This window comes from Echeneis naucrates, chromosome 11 (genome assembly GCF_900963305.1).
Source record: "Echeneis naucrates chromosome 11, fEcheNa1.1, whole genome shotgun sequence".
In the NCBI taxonomy this organism is placed as follows: domain Eukaryota; kingdom Metazoa; phylum Chordata; class Actinopteri; order Carangiformes; family Echeneidae; genus Echeneis; species Echeneis naucrates.
In genome coordinates this window covers 10,007,997-10,023,634 of record NC_042521.1, presented here as the reverse complement: position 1 = coordinate 10,023,634, position 15,638 = coordinate 10,007,997, and the positions used below count along the sequence as shown (strand labels likewise).

At 40.2% G+C, this 15,638-nt stretch overlaps 1 protein-coding gene across 9 annotated transcripts in view; it reads right to left on the bottom strand.

Annotated features, from left to right (window-relative positions):
- clasp2 (cytoplasmic linker associated protein 2) overlaps nt 1-15,638 on the bottom strand; it is a 49,637-nt gene that overhangs the window by 29,662 nt on the left and 4,337 nt on the right. For all 9 annotated transcript variants that reach the window (XM_029513450.1, XM_029513449.1, XM_029513443.1 and 6 more), the window contains exons 2-7: nt 14,491-14,569; nt 11,326-11,429; nt 10,307-10,398; nt 9,301-9,376; nt 8,362-8,459; nt 4,518-4,588 (exon numbers count right to left, since the gene is read on the bottom strand). In XM_029513450.1, the coding sequence (XP_029369310.1) occupies nt 4,518-4,588; nt 8,362-8,459; nt 9,301-9,376; nt 10,307-10,398; nt 11,326-11,429; nt 14,491-14,569 (520 nt within the window). The remainder of the gene's footprint in view (nt 1-4,517; nt 4,589-8,361; nt 8,460-9,300; nt 9,377-10,306; nt 10,399-11,325; nt 11,430-14,490; nt 14,570-15,638) is intronic.

Sequence of the window (15,638 nt, the reverse complement as noted above, 5' to 3'; positions counted from 1 at the left end):
AGTTGAGAGAACGGCATGTATGCATATTTGCATGCATGATCAGATTGGTAGCAACTCTAACTCAATTTGAGCCAGGAAAAAATCTGCATGGGACTACAATATAATGCAGAGGTAAAGAGCTTAACAAGAACTTGATCACTTAACTATGGAATAATCGGATGAGAGCAAGAAAAGTGCAGTGTAATAAATAAAGCAGGAATGTAAAAGGCGTAAAAAGAAAAGAAAAATCTTATGGCATGCTTCTAAAAAGGTCACTGCGAGTATTTAATTTGTAGCCACTGAATAAAAAAAATAAAATAAAAAAAAATCATGCAGAAATCCAGCTGCCCAGGTTTCTAGGACAGAGAGGGAGGACAGTGAGAGCAGGACAGAGACTTGAGGTTCAGGGCAGGATTTTCTTATAGGGACCACAGCACATCTCGTGTAGCTCAGGGAAACTAACATTTTAAAACACATACACACACACACACAGATATAATTTGTATCCCAATTCCAAGTCAGAGAAAGGGATAAACCATAATATTCAGAGGAAAGCTTTGCCATGGCAACCAGCCTAGCCTGGAAACGGGGTCATGATTTCCTTTACAGAGCTGGAGATTCACTGAAGCATAATGAGCATGTCTGCAAAAGAATATGTGTGTGTGTGTGTGTGTGTGTCAGTCTCTGTCAACACTGAAGGACTATGCAATAAAGCCACCACTGACAGTCAGTTTGCAAGGTAATGAATAGCCCAGGGTTTCCTTGGTATGTGTCTATGGTGCATGTGTGCGTTTGTACATTTACAGGGTCAAAATAATATCAAGAGATGAGCACGGTGTGGCACTGACATACTTTACCTTCCTACAAGCAAACACCAGCAACATGCTTTCTTTGCCTATATACGCACATAAACCAAAGAATGCACTCTCATTCTGGATTATATCATTAATCAAACTTAAAGGCAGAAGTTGTTCATTTTATTATAGCTTGCGATATTGGCAGTTTAGAAATTGCCAAGTGTATCTGTTAAGTCTGAGTCAAAGTTCAGTTAATTTCAATCTTATTGGGGAGATTAAATTAGACTATTGAAATTGCGATGAAAGGGTTTTCAACTATTAATACAAATCTTTATATGAAATCAACTAGACAAATTATTTCATATCTCCATGTTACCTTAGTTAATATTATTTTGTGACCTGAAAATGTTTGACATATTGTGGTATCTAGTTGCTTAGTTTGAAATATACATTGTAAAAACAAAAATTAGATAACCGTTCTTAGATTGCTTGGACTAAAATGATCCCAGTTGAGCTGTAAATGCTTTCATCCCTGATGACATAAAACAGAACTTTGTAAAATCTTCAGTTTTATAAATAGCCAGAAGGAAGAGTCATTAAATTTTCTTAGCCAAGTTTATTATATTTCATCTAAATTTAAACAGCCATATAAACAAATCTTTCTTTGTGCTGTCACCATGGGGGTTGGTTTGCTCTAATTTGAGTTGAAACCAAAACTGGACTCAACATAAGTGTACCTATGTTAAAAACCTTGAGTGACTGTGACATAGTAAAATCACAGTCTAGGTTTTTTTTCCCCATTACAGCTGAAAAATGCTTCAGAAAAGCATACTTGGGAAGAAAATATTTCCTTCATTTTAAAAAATAAGCAAAATGGAAAAGCTGTGTGACTCCTCATGGGTTTTTGTGACTACCCTGTCCCATGTAACCGTGACTGATTCCTGGGTTCAAGTCAGGCCTCAGGATACAAATGATAACAACAACCAACTTGCTTGAATATTTGGTATCTCTCTCAGCATTCATTAAGTCATTATATTATACACAGTCACACACCAAAGCAGTGCAGCATCATGGTGACATTTAGGACACCCCAGTTTCTCCTCTTCAGACATGCAGATGTTGCCTATATCCGAGCCAGAGCATTTGGGGTGAAAGTGCTTGAGTTTAAGCTGATTTAAATCTAAAACCATATGCTGACAAGTGTTTGTCTAAGTGCCAGCATCCACAGGCAGATGATTAAACACAGACTACCATGCACACACTTACCATCACCATCATCACCAACAGCCATGGTTGCACTGTTATGAGTAGAAAAACTCCCAGTTGCCTGTCTGTATTCACTCCTCTCTCTGTACTTCAGTTATCTCCTTTGTTTTCTCCTCTATCATGTTCCCTCTCTTGTTTGTTCAGTTTCTCTCAGTCTCTGTCATAATGAATCAGGGAGAGGCTGTGATAGGCACAACGCTGTGACTCGGCTACTGCAAGAGATCTCTGTCAGCTTCCTCCCTCAATCCTTTGCCCTCCCTGCCTACCTCCCTTGCTTGCTTACTTGCTCGCTCTTCTTCTCTCAGCAACAGCTGCCACAAAACATTGAGAGCGAATGCCAAAAGCTGGCCCAAAAGAGATGTGAGGCGAGAGCAAGTAAAGAACAATGTTGTGTGTTTGAGTGTGTATGAGTTGGATTCTTGTAGGTTTACCGAGTGTTGAGAGGCAAGCATGCTAGCTTTAAACATGCTCATCACTTTCTGTTTCTGACCTCCCACTAGATTTTCTTGCCAAAAGGAAAAGAAACCAGCATTACTCAGTGAGAGCCAAAGATGAACTCAGAAGACAGAAACAAGGTTTGGGAGAGTGACAGACACCAATTTTCGCTTAACTTCTCCATTCAAATCAGCTTTGTACACGGCAGTCAATTAAAATCAGTTATTAGTATTTAAGAGAACAAATTTAAATGTATGAAGCCTGACAATAGTTTTACAGCAAGTGGCCAATGAAAAGCTTAGTAGATTGTCAGAAAATAAGATATTTTGACAGTTAACTTTGATTTGAAAATCTATTTATTGTGGTGGGTGTCATAATGTTCAACCAATGTGAACCCATTTTAGAGGGGGAAAACTTCACCCAGATTATTTCTACAGATTTATTCACGTTTTGATATTAGACATGTACGGTCTGTTTGCAAAGAGCTCGGAAAGTATATATTAACATAACCAGTAATAAGGATGGCATCTATTTGCAGGGAGAGTTGGTAATAACAACACTTCCACTTGATGTTCTGCTTTGCCAATTTCTTCTCCAAATTTTCACTGGAACCTTGAAATGTGTCCTTATTTTTACTGCCATAAAAGGAAATGTGACACACCAAAATGATTTTTCCATCTTATTAGTAACAAACCCTCCTATATCCCAAGCATAGCATATGACTAGTTGTCAATACACAGAAAAAATTGGGAAAAAAAATCCCCCACATTATTATATCAAAATAACAACTACACAATCATGGAACTAAAAACTATTTTAGTGTTAAATCTTGGGCAGGTGGGAGGTAAATGTAACACCTTTTACATTTCTTCACTGCCACCAGAGACAGCTTCATAGCAACTATACTCACTACGGGCCCTGAGCTCTTCTTCACGTCTGTCCCTATGTCACACTCCTTCAAGTAAACATGCTGCAACAGCCGACCAGGCACCAACTGTCATTGATGGATTCAGTGACTGACCAGCCTCAAGGTGCAAACCAAGCCAATCACAGTCACAGTCACAGCTAAACACCAAAAACAGACTTGACTGCTCTCAGAGAAAACACACTCAGCTTCAAGCCGCACAGTTAAGAAATCATCTTACTGAAGACCGGATGCAGTCATATAAATACATATTCATGCTTGTCATGTAAACATTGTGCTCTGTGATGTATATATGTAACTGTTCATTTGTTAATATATATTACATTTGCAAAATAACCTACACAGTTCATTTGACTGTGTGCCTAATTATCAACAACTACAGCAAAGGTGATAAACCTGTAGTTTTCAATAATACAAGCTTTAACTGTAAGCTGAGGTAATAAACTGAGAATGACTGAACTGAACTACTGACAAGATGTTTGCGCAAGTTGTTGATAAATACAGTAACATACATACATTAAAAATGCATTTTACCAACTACCACGCTAAACCACTTTTGAATGAATATTTAGTACAGCAACTGATACAGAAAATACACAAATGGTTAATCGCCAAGCATAAAAGTCACAGTTCAAATTCATACACAAAAAGAAAATGTTTCACTGCCAGTAAATCCCTTAAGGGCTGCAGAGCCCAATTTTATATTCTGAAAAGTAATAAAGTGAAACACTGCTGTAAGGAGTGTTGTCAATATATTTTTAACTTTCCATGATCAAACAACAACGGCAAAGCTTGAGGCGCTGAAAGATCCACAGTCCACATTATTACTGGACAACACAAGACTCAGCAGCAGCCTTCAGCTCAGGTCTGGCTCTGCCGTAAAACCCACAGCATCACACACACAGATTAAACCATTAATCCTGTTAGGTCCTCTTACAGGAGCTCATGGCAACAAGCACAAGCACCAGAGCACATGCACATTTAGACAGATAGAGCCCCCTCCCCTTTTTCCCCCAAACACACCCAGTAACTAACAATAGTAATATCAGCTTTACAACATGACTCAACCTGGCTGTTCAACACAACTATGACATTAGACGAGAAAAGGTACTGACCGTGACTTGGGCTGAGAGCCATGTTGCCTGAATTCAACGCTTCATCAAAACGAACAAATATCGTCTGTAACCTGCAGAGAGAGAGGAGGGATCAAAGGTTAGGGAAACACATAGATATATCAACGAATAGGGCTGAATTAGGAGAATGAAGCTCAATCGTTGCACTGATAGAATCAAGAAAAAGAAAAGGCACAGACAGAGGGATACACAAGTGTACGCACAGCACAGGTTCTAAGTGTCCATAGTGAAAGTATCATTGGCAGCAACATGTGGACAGCCAGCCTGACTGCATGTCTGGTAGGTGGGCATCTCTTATCATGTCAGCCACACTCATGAAGCTGCAGCAGCATCATGACAAGTCCTCCTGACATCCTCCTCAGCATCAAATGCACACCGAAGGACACACAACCACAACCCATATGTGCTCCGCTGTGTGATTTTCAAATACAATTGTCTGCATAACAATCTCTTAAAATGTATGAAAAAAATCCAGTTAAAATATTCACTTCGCACAAATAAAAGCCTCCACTGTCCAGTGCAGTGTGGGTACACATGACTTGTATGACAACCACAAAACAGACACAATGACCCATGTCCAGAGACATGCCCTTATGCCTCCTAGCCAAAAGGTGAACCATGTATGGAAGGACACAAGAATGAAATTCATACACACCACTCTGTCTGTCTGTCTCTTGGTGTCTGGATGCCAGTCCACAACCACCAGAAAGCTTAGAGGCTCTTGATAAGTGACGATTAGCGTTGCAACGGGCTGCTCAGCCGTGCAGCCTTTTCACGTGGTTCGCTCCCCTTCATTAGCATTTTAATGCATCTAGCTGGTTAAGAATGAACCTGTCCTTTGGTCTCCTTACTCATCTGCCTCAGTATTTTCCAATTGGTTAAATAGACAGCTGCGCAACGTTGCATTAGCTCTCAGGCTAGTGACACACTGTGGTCCTCGACTCCCCTCAGTTCTTTGTATCCAACATGGTGCAGTGGCTCTGTAAGGAAGGGAGGGGGAGGGGAGGAGGGAGCGAGGATGTAAGAGAGAGAGCCAAAAAGCGAGCGACCAAAGCATGCTACGATCATGCGACAAAGCACCGCCTACTGTCACACATACGCACTGTATGCTTAAGCACACACCGACTGAGAAATCACCACAAAGTCACAACGGGTTAATCTCAGGCAGGGTCAGTGTGTGTGTGTAAGTGGGTGGGCTAGTTTGTGTGACAGGCAGCAAAGAGATCCAGTTACCCTTTACATAACCTCTTTCGCACTTAGACACATATACAGACTTGACAGAAAGGGAGGGGCTGCACAGCTAGGGCCAGACAGAAAGCAAGGTTGCCCCCCCCTCTTTCTCATCTCACTTGTCTATATTCCCTCCCTCATTTTTAATCTTTAACTCTCTAATCACATTTTTCTAATTTGAGGATATTATTTCACACAATCAAACACTTTCTCAAACTGAGTTGGGATAGAGATCTATCAGACTTATCGAGAAAAGGTCACCTTGAGTCAGGTGGACAGCAACCTCTTGCTTTTAGAACAAAAACTGTACGTATATAAAACAGGTTTACTGACTGCTGATTGAGCTGGTTTGGGGAGACCACTGAGGTCAAATCCTTGTCATCTTTTGTTCACCGAGACTAACTTGGGAAGTCAGTTACCCCTGAGGAGTAATGATCACACCGACGTGACCAGATCCCATGACGCCTTCCAAGCACTGCCCAGAAAAAAACTAGGTCGCTTTGAGTACTGCCATCAACGTCACCCAAAAGTGCCGATTTCAATGTCTTTGTCAGTTTGAATCTGCTGAAAATAAATCAATTGTGTTGTTTGTTTTTTTTTTAAAATCAGATTTGATGATTTCTGTGTATTTTGGGGCCCAACATGTTAAGACAGTAGGTTGAAATAAAAACTAATTATCAGATCTAGATCAGATATAGATGAAGTTGTGTTGAAAAAGAAGATACCAAGCATGGGGATGTTAAATAATTGGTATATAAAGGCAAATCAAAAGTTTTCAAAAAAACAGCCAAAAAGGCTCAGACCTCTAAGGGATAAATTCTATTCAAGCTTCACCAACATCACTAATTTATAAAACTGCAACAGAAACACACTCACACACACACACACACACAGACACAGAGTCAAGTCAGGTAATTCAAGTTCACTGAGAATGAACTGGCGTAATCTTTGCCACTGCCTGTCGGAAAGGAGTCATCACTTTTGATGTTTGGGTGCTTCAGGTTCTGCTGAACACTGAACAGATGAACTGATGTGAAAATAAAACTATTTTCCAGCTGTGATCTTATTATTATGAGTCCTATTTGGTTAATATGTAATATGTAAAAAATATATGTAATGAAATTCTTAGTTATAACATTCATGTGTTAAGCATCCACACAGTAAAACCTGCACATATTGTTAACTATTGAATAATATTGTGTTGACAAATCTCTTTGAATTGATTTATTTATAGTGTTTCATTTCTGTAATGGTTTATTTAACACATTGTATTTATTCAGTAAAGACAAATGATAGAGATCAAGCTCTTAGATTGACCTGACCTGCAAGAAAATTTTATCATAATCATAATTGTAGTGACAAATTCCACGCCAATTCACAATTATTTGGGTTAGCAACATATACAACATATCAACAAACTAATTATATTAATTTTGCATGTGGGATTTAAAACTATTGGCTTTAATATAGTTGTAGTAGTCTGACATTTTCTAAGGTTGACAGAGATAGGTTCTATATTTCCCTTTCAAACTTTGGTGCTTTGTTTTTCAGGATTAAGATAAAAATGTGTTTTATTTCTTTCTCCGCTTCCTTTAATTAAGCCTTTAAATCTTTTCCATGAAAAAAGGAGAGTCACCCACCTCTCATTCCTCCATATAATTTTTTCCACCTCAGCCTTTATTCTCAGCCTCCTACACGCCCCTTCTCACTCATGACGCTCCCTTCCACTGTCTTATCAGATGCTAGCTTTTGTCAGCAAGACCCTGGTTACAACCATGCATTCCCCGCAGCAACCATACAGGAGCATAGACACACAACCTACACCATGAAGCCAGTGCTCCAACACTATCAGTGAAGAAAATATTAAAACTGGCAAACATATTTGTGCCCATTCACAGTGCATGTAAACATTCATTCATTCATTATTAACTGTACACAACATGCATTGGTTTCAGAAATAAATTACTGCATACATCAGACCTCTGTCATATGGCCTAAAGTAGACACAACAGCCCACATACACAGACAGCATGTTTACACTGGAGACAGACAGGCTTAATACGCGTAGCACATGACACATGTCCACAGCCAGCATTCACAGACGCAAGACTCATACTGAACAGTCAGCAAACAACACTGACTGCTTCTCTGATCTCTAAACATAGAAAAAATGTAAGGATGGGGGGTCACTGTCTGCAAAGAATACCCTCAACTCGGCAGATGTAACCAGGACGACCCAAGAAGAACAAAACCATGCAATGGACCTCTTCAGATGACATGAACACACACACAGACACACGCTTTCTTCATTTTTTCATCAATGTCTGTTTCTCCACCCAACAGCTTTGTACCCCCCTTCTCAACCCTCCCACAGTCAGTCAGTATTGTGCTCTGGATACAAGTGCCTCTGTGTATGTGAGGGACAGAATGGTGCATGGTGTGGACTGGAACAAACCGAGTGCCAGTGCCACGGGACCCACAGACCCCTCTGCACATCTCATCTGCGCATGATGGTGCACATGCATGCAAATGTAACTACCATCAGCGCTGACATAGACTTAGATGATTAGTGACATACAGAGACAAAATAACTCACCGTGCAGCAGGCAGCCCTCTCTTTGCCACGTCAGCCCTGACCCTCTCTCCAACGTAACGATAGACATCCACCAACGTTGTTATGGAAGCCTCACGGACCTACAGACAGCAGACATGAACCATTTTACAGACACACAAATAATTATATGCAAGTACTTACACTCTCATATACTATCCCCAAAGGAATCTAAATGTTTATCTACTACTTATTGTAGATGTGTGTGTTAAAGTAGTTTGTGTTGTTTTGATTTGATAAAGATTACAATCCCTCTCAATTTCCTGGGATTACAGACTAAAGATTGCAAATATGAACGCGTATTAAAAAATAAACTCCTTAAGGGCCTGTATTTATCTCCCTAATGGGAAACATGTGATTTGTAGGGATTGATATACTTGGGTGGGGGATGCTACAAAAGGGATTCTCTGCAACTAAGGGTGGGTGACCCTGTTATGGATGTTGATTAGTTGACACAGTATGTGGGTAGATAATTATTGGGTAGATGATACAAGCACTTTTCAGCTTTGGGGTGCAACTCCACAGTAGGTTATACCTACTCCTCTATCACTTCTAATCTCCTCTCTGCCTTACTGACACACAAGCAATGCTGATGCAATGCTATGTGCGTCTTAGTGAAGGAGAGAGTGTGTGTGTGTGTGTGTGTGTGTTAATAGCTGGGTCTTGGTGTTCATGATTCAGAAGTGAAGCTGGATGGGGGTACTAGAGTCCATCTCCTCCCTAATAACAGTAATAATCGCAGAGCTCCCTTGAGATGCCTGCCAGCACCACTCGGGATGTTGAGAACTGAACCACATGCTTAGCAACAAACTAACACTAGGAAGATACAAAATAATCTGTGAAACCACACACATTCACACAACAATTTACATGTATACAGACTTACTCATCTTTTATTATATTTCAAAATGCTTTGGGACTTACCTGTGGGTTCTGGTCTCCAGTCAGAGAGCAGAGATGAGGAACTAATTTACTGAGACTCAATGGCTGGGCTCCATACCTGAAAGAGACACATAAGCTTGATTATCCTGCAGCAGCTTAGCATTTAGCACAACAGTGTCACTTTCCATTAGCAAAAAAATGCAGCAAAGCAACTAACAGGCAAGATTTGTTGTGGGTAGTAGCCTCAAGGTGGAAAACACAGTGAACTAGAACCTGCAGTTGAGAAAATGTCTGTTTAGGTTAGTGTTATGGGTGTTTGTTTAGGGAACTTTTAAAATATATCTTAACTCTAGCAACAGTGCCTTTAGAATTTCAAACTGTTGGATTGCTATGATAGAAATATATCTATATCAATTTCAATTCCTGTTTTTCTCATAATGGATGGGGCTCAATTAATAAGCTGTGAGAAAATTTGGTCTAAAGTCACCAACCGACAAGCCTGTGTATAAACAGACCACTGGTGGAGCCCCCATAAACTCCCATCTCCTGTGGCTTCTGAATAAAAGTCCTGAGCTGGACATGTTTTGAAACAGTGCTATTAAGATACAGCGCCATTACAATCTTTTGTTTATGCTGTTTAAACATGTCCTCTCTCAGCAATGACAGCTGAGCACAGGCGCATGTAAGAGTTTGGGCCGGAATAAACTAAGAACAGACTTTTTAAGTCTCTGACAGGAATAAATAGAGACATGTATTCTTGAAGACTGTAATGCCACGTGACAAAAGTGGTGGCGCCATCTGTTGCATGTCTGCCACTTCTACCTCCATTTAAGAGGATTAATCCTGGAGACAGAAACTGTGTGTATTACTTAAACAACCAAAATGGGGGGAAAATATCTATGCCTCAGTGCGCAAAACTGATTCAAAGCATCTTGAAATAAATATAAATTCTGAATTGTAGGTGGTGAGTAATGCATCTCTTTCTGCAATGCATTATTTCACATTTAGCCCTGGAAGCGATAGAGAGGAAGAGGGGGAAGTTACTCACATGTTGAGCGTGGCACTGAGACAGAGGCAGACTCCTTCTCGACTGCGGAAGTTCTTGTGTTTGAATCCAGGAAGAAGCCTTTCCCAGACGTACTGGACAAAGGGGAATCAGAAGGGTAAATGTAGAGGGGGAAGAGAGAGAAAGAGTGTCACTAAGAATGAGCAGAAGTTGTTTTCAACCATGCAGCTCAACAGGGGTTTGAACAGATTAAGTACAGAGAAGGTAACAATCTGTGGAGATGTCAGCGTTTCCTTACATGCTTCAGTAATTCTGAAATGATTTCAAATTGATGAATGAATGTTTTCACGATTTATCCTTTATATTATCAATATTAACTTTTAATCTGAAAAAATATCCCACTTTTCCACGGAATTATAAAGACCATTGTTGCCTGGAATCCAATAGCAGAAATAGCAGCCTACAGACAGAGCTGGACTGAACTTAACATATGTCACATGTTAACATATACACAGCCCTCTGCAATACATGACACACATTTGAAATCTTTGCTCCATCTGAGTTGAATCACATATTGCTTTTTGCAATCTACTTTTTCTTTAATTTAATTACAGATTTGATCAACTGTCTTTAAAGATTTTTCAGGACATGCATGTGAGGATACATGACAAAAAGTAGAATAAAGAGTCCTCTGTTGTTCCTTACACATCCAGACGAGGGAGCCAAAGCCACTAAGTAGCACTGCTGAAGTAATCTATTCTTGATGTAGAGGAGGCTATATTCATTTGCTGTCTCAGTTCCACAGTTTTTTCATGCATTTCAATATACATTTGACCAAAAGTGGGTTGCTTCTTGCTGGCTCTACAAAAATCAGCTGCAACCCTTAACAGCATCTACTCTCAGGAGGCCAAACTTGAACTGGATTCCTAAAACTATTTTAAGGAAAAACCAATATTCATTTACTGTCACCATTCAATGACTGTTGAATGACAAAAATTCTAATTTATTTTGAACACTACAGTGCATGTGTGTGTGTGTGTGTGTGTGTGTGTGTTTCTCACCATGGGCGAGGCCACCAGCTCCATGCAGCGAAGGATAAGAGCTTGGCTGTTCTCCCGAACCTGGTCTTTGCCATCACCCAGCCTGTCCACCAAAGCTGGCAGGACTACAGAGAAAAACAAAAATGGAGAAAGAGAGTGAGATACAGAAACGACGGGGTGATCATTAGAGTCAGTATACGAAAAATTAAGTTCATTGCACAGTATTTACATCAAATACAGGGCAAATGAGGTAAAACATGATCCTAAATCTTTACTAGATTTAAATGGCAAGACTGTCCCCAAGTGCAAAGCATCTAAAAGTCAGGTATTCAAAAATAGATGTTTACAGTGTCTGGTAGTTTCAAAGAGAAGAGACTTGTTGTATTGTAAAAGCCTAAGCAATGACAATATTGATTTGATGGCTGTAACAGGACAAAGGGAAGGGGTAAGCAGGAAACAACAAATAGACCGCAATTTAAATAATGCTCTCAATTCAATTCCACTTCACACATCTGATACGGTGGTGAGGTCAATGAAATGTAATGCCACACACATAAAAGAAGAATAAGGAAGAACTTATAATGTTAAAATTTTACCACAGCTGCTTGAGACAGTTGCTCTCCTTTTCCGGGAAATGAGAAACAGAAGTGCCATCAGCTTTAAGTGTATTTTCAGCTTTAATATCAGATGACCTGGAACTTGACAGCTTTTTAACTATTGACCTGCAATTTATGGGTAACGCAATCAGGAGTCTACAGTGCCAACATCCAACCCTAGATCACCAGCAACACCCACTTTGACCAGAAAAAGTAGGCCTTCAGGATTGACTCATAGAGAAGCTTCAGAGCAAAATGAGCTCAAGAGAAGTTTAAGGAAGGCAAAGAAAAACAACAAGTAGTAGTAGAGTAAGTTCTAACATAACAGCAAAGAGAAAATGGATGAGGACCATCACTGGCTATATGTAGAGGAGCACCCGGGTAACATCATGGGATGTGGCCAGCGACTTCAAACCGTTCTAGAACAAGTATGACAGAATGTTGTCTCACACATCCTCTATCCCACAGCGTCAGCTTTTCCTACAGCATCTCTTTCACACCCTGAAACTGCAGCTGTAACTCCCTTCAAACTGGGGTGAAGCCGGTACTGAAGAGATGCGGGCAGAGTACAAGAGGTTACGCCCCGGGAAAGCAACTGTCTGGGTGTCTAAGGCTCTGAGGACTTTTTAGGACTGTACAGCCTAGAAGGATCGGGTTCTTGTGATTGGTCACAAAGGTAGAATCTGTCCTGCGGCCAGAGTCTGGTCTAACCCAGGATTGTTGTTTTGAGACGCACACTACATCAGTCCTGAGGGAGATGCAGGCCATCAATCACTCTGAAGTCTAAAAGTCAGTGTGTCCAATTACTGGCAGAATTTAGGTTTAAACACCATCAATAATGTGAAATGTTTAATCGCCAAGTATTCACTGGCATGCAAAATTCACAGTTGAACTCAACTAACACATTACTTACGTTTATTTGAGTTATATTTGCTTTAGAGGGACAACAATCCAAACTTCTATCCTGATGAATGTATATTTGTGAGAATGTTTTTGATTATGTGGCAAGACAGGCAGACAGGGCAGCAGTACCATTGTTCTTTCAATGGGATTTGATTAATGGCCTTATTCTTCAACTCTAAAAAGGCCAAAATTAACAATGAGTAGGGGTTTTCCTGGCTCATTTTAGTCAGCAACATTTAACACGCAAATACAAACATACATACAAATGCCAAATCTGGTCAGTCTGTTTGGCCATCAGGTGTAGACATAGATCTTTCTGAGTTACATAAAACTCAAATCCTACATTTTGCATTCACATAATGAGATAAAAACAAATACACTCAGATTGCCATGTCCACAGACGCCAACCCACATTCCTGGTCTATGACATCAGTGGGGGTGACACAGTGATGTCATCTGTCCTTTTCCTGTGCTACATTGTTACCATAACAGCTGGTTGCCTAGGCACCACAGACAACTCCCTATAACAGAAAAAACTACAGGGGGGCATTGTTGTACACAACATCATGTACTGTGGTAAGGATGAAAACACACACAAACACACTTTTCTTGTCTATAGCAAGTTGTTTAATCTTTTTCACCAAATCAAACTAACTGCAAAACCACACAGCTGCTGAGCTCATCACATCCCTTTGTTCTAACAGACCCACTATAGTGTTTAATGATCTGTTTCTGTCAATACATCTCTCCTTCACATTTGTGAGCTACTTGGCAAGATGGCAACCAGCACATAGTCCATTCCTGGGCACATGTAAACAGAGAGTGTTATGGCACCAGCTCTGTACAATGAGTAAGCCTTGTCGCTCAATACAATCACTGTCTCAATGATCTAATGTTCTTCCCCTGTCTGTGTTTGTGTGTATGTCAGTGTGTGGGAGGAGGGCGGGGGCAGGCAGAGGGAGAGAAAGGGCAGGAAAGGAGAGATGGAAGTCAGATGGAGGGAGGGAGATTCCAGAGTCAGCAGTGGCTCAGAGATGTTTTTACCATTAATCTGAAACACACACTTCCATTAGGCACACTAATACACACAGCTCTGCTGGGTCACAGTCTTAGACAGTGAACAAGATGTGTGCAAGTGTGTTTGGTGGCAGACTTTGCACAGTATGACAGGCTCAATCCTCCCAGAGCTGCACTGCAGGGTTGAGTGTGTTTGTTGGTGACAAGAGCCAGTTAGGTTGACAAAGACAGCTGGTGACACCTTGAGCGGGCACGCATGCATACACACACCAGTCTGAGGTCATATAAACGTGGCTTTGGGGTGAACTATAGTATGAAAGACAATTAAGAGCCTAAACGCAGACTAGAGGATGTACGAGAGAGAGGATGGTGCCAGGATTGAGAGAACTGCTGCTGGTCTGTCTCGGGGAACCACAAAGTGGAAGTGAGAGACAAAATAGAAACTTGGCCAAAAAAGGCCAAGTCCATACAGCAACATACAAAACATCACAGTTCATGTAAGGGAACTTCAGTTGGTTTGAACATTCATGTTTTTCAACTAAAGCCAAGAGGAAAAAATAGGAAGACAGTATTTACTATTGAAATAAGATATAGAAAAAAGCTAAATATTTGTCTGTATCATTAAGTCATTGTTAAAATACAAAATACAGCGTAGGGATATTAATCGTACCTGTGCCCAGGTATCCTTTGAACCGCTCTCCCATGCGGTCCACAAACGCACCGAAGATGTCTATTCCTATCAATGCAACCTGCAAAACACAGAGACAGAAAAAATTGGTTAAGTGGACATCTCAAAATAAATCACTTCAAATTAAGAAAGAAATATCAGAACTTGACTTCAAGTGTTTGAACCAAAGTTACAATCGCTCAGCCAAATACAACCACAAACTCTATAAATGATGGCACCTTTGATTTCTGTATTCACTGCAGACATACAAGCCAGACTTAAAAATTCTAGTAAGTGGGCCTTTGTGTTCAGATTATTTCATCACACAAAACTCTGGAGTATGGTGCTTAACAGAGGTTGGAAATGTGTTTTTAGGATTAAGAGATGATACCTGAGTAAAAGTCACTTGATTGACGTTTAAAACATCTTTTTTATTATTTAATATTTCTGTTTAAAAAGGTTATGTCAACAGCGGTGGTGTTTTATGTAATCACGTTAAGATTTTTTTTATGCTATTTGCATGGCAACAGCTGATGGAGTTTTATGGAAATCTGGTAGAAATTCAAGGGACTTCTGTATCAACATGAATGTAGACTAACACGTTGCGGTGCAAACACCTTCAGAAGTGTGCTCTGTATTCAAAATCTGATGGCTTCTCTTTAAGCAACCCATTTCTTTCTTGCTTTTTCCCCCACTGCTCTGATTTGACTCAGTCACTAAAAAAGGAAAATTGGCTTGTGATGTGACTCGTAGGGGGAAGGTAGACTGGATTTTTTGTCTAGTGGTAAAGTTGAGTTTTCCACTGTGTTTCTGATTAGGATCACTTCCCACACTGCGCTGTGCTCCTGGAATGCTTGTTTTGGCAATGCTGCGGTAAAACTGAACAGTCCAAAAAGAAAATCCATTAAAGCATTATTCTCCAGACTCCTCTGTCATGCTTAGAGTGGGGAGACAGAGAGCAATTTTTCCCTATTTTAGTCAAAGGAAGAGTAGAGCCAGGTAACTACAAACAGGGGGTGAGGATGGAGGAAATGGCATGGATGAAGGCATGAAGACTATGAAATACCTCAGAGAACAAATAAATAAATCAAATGAATAAGAAACATTAACTCTGGGTAAAAGGGACTGTATTATTTTGACCTAATTTTGGA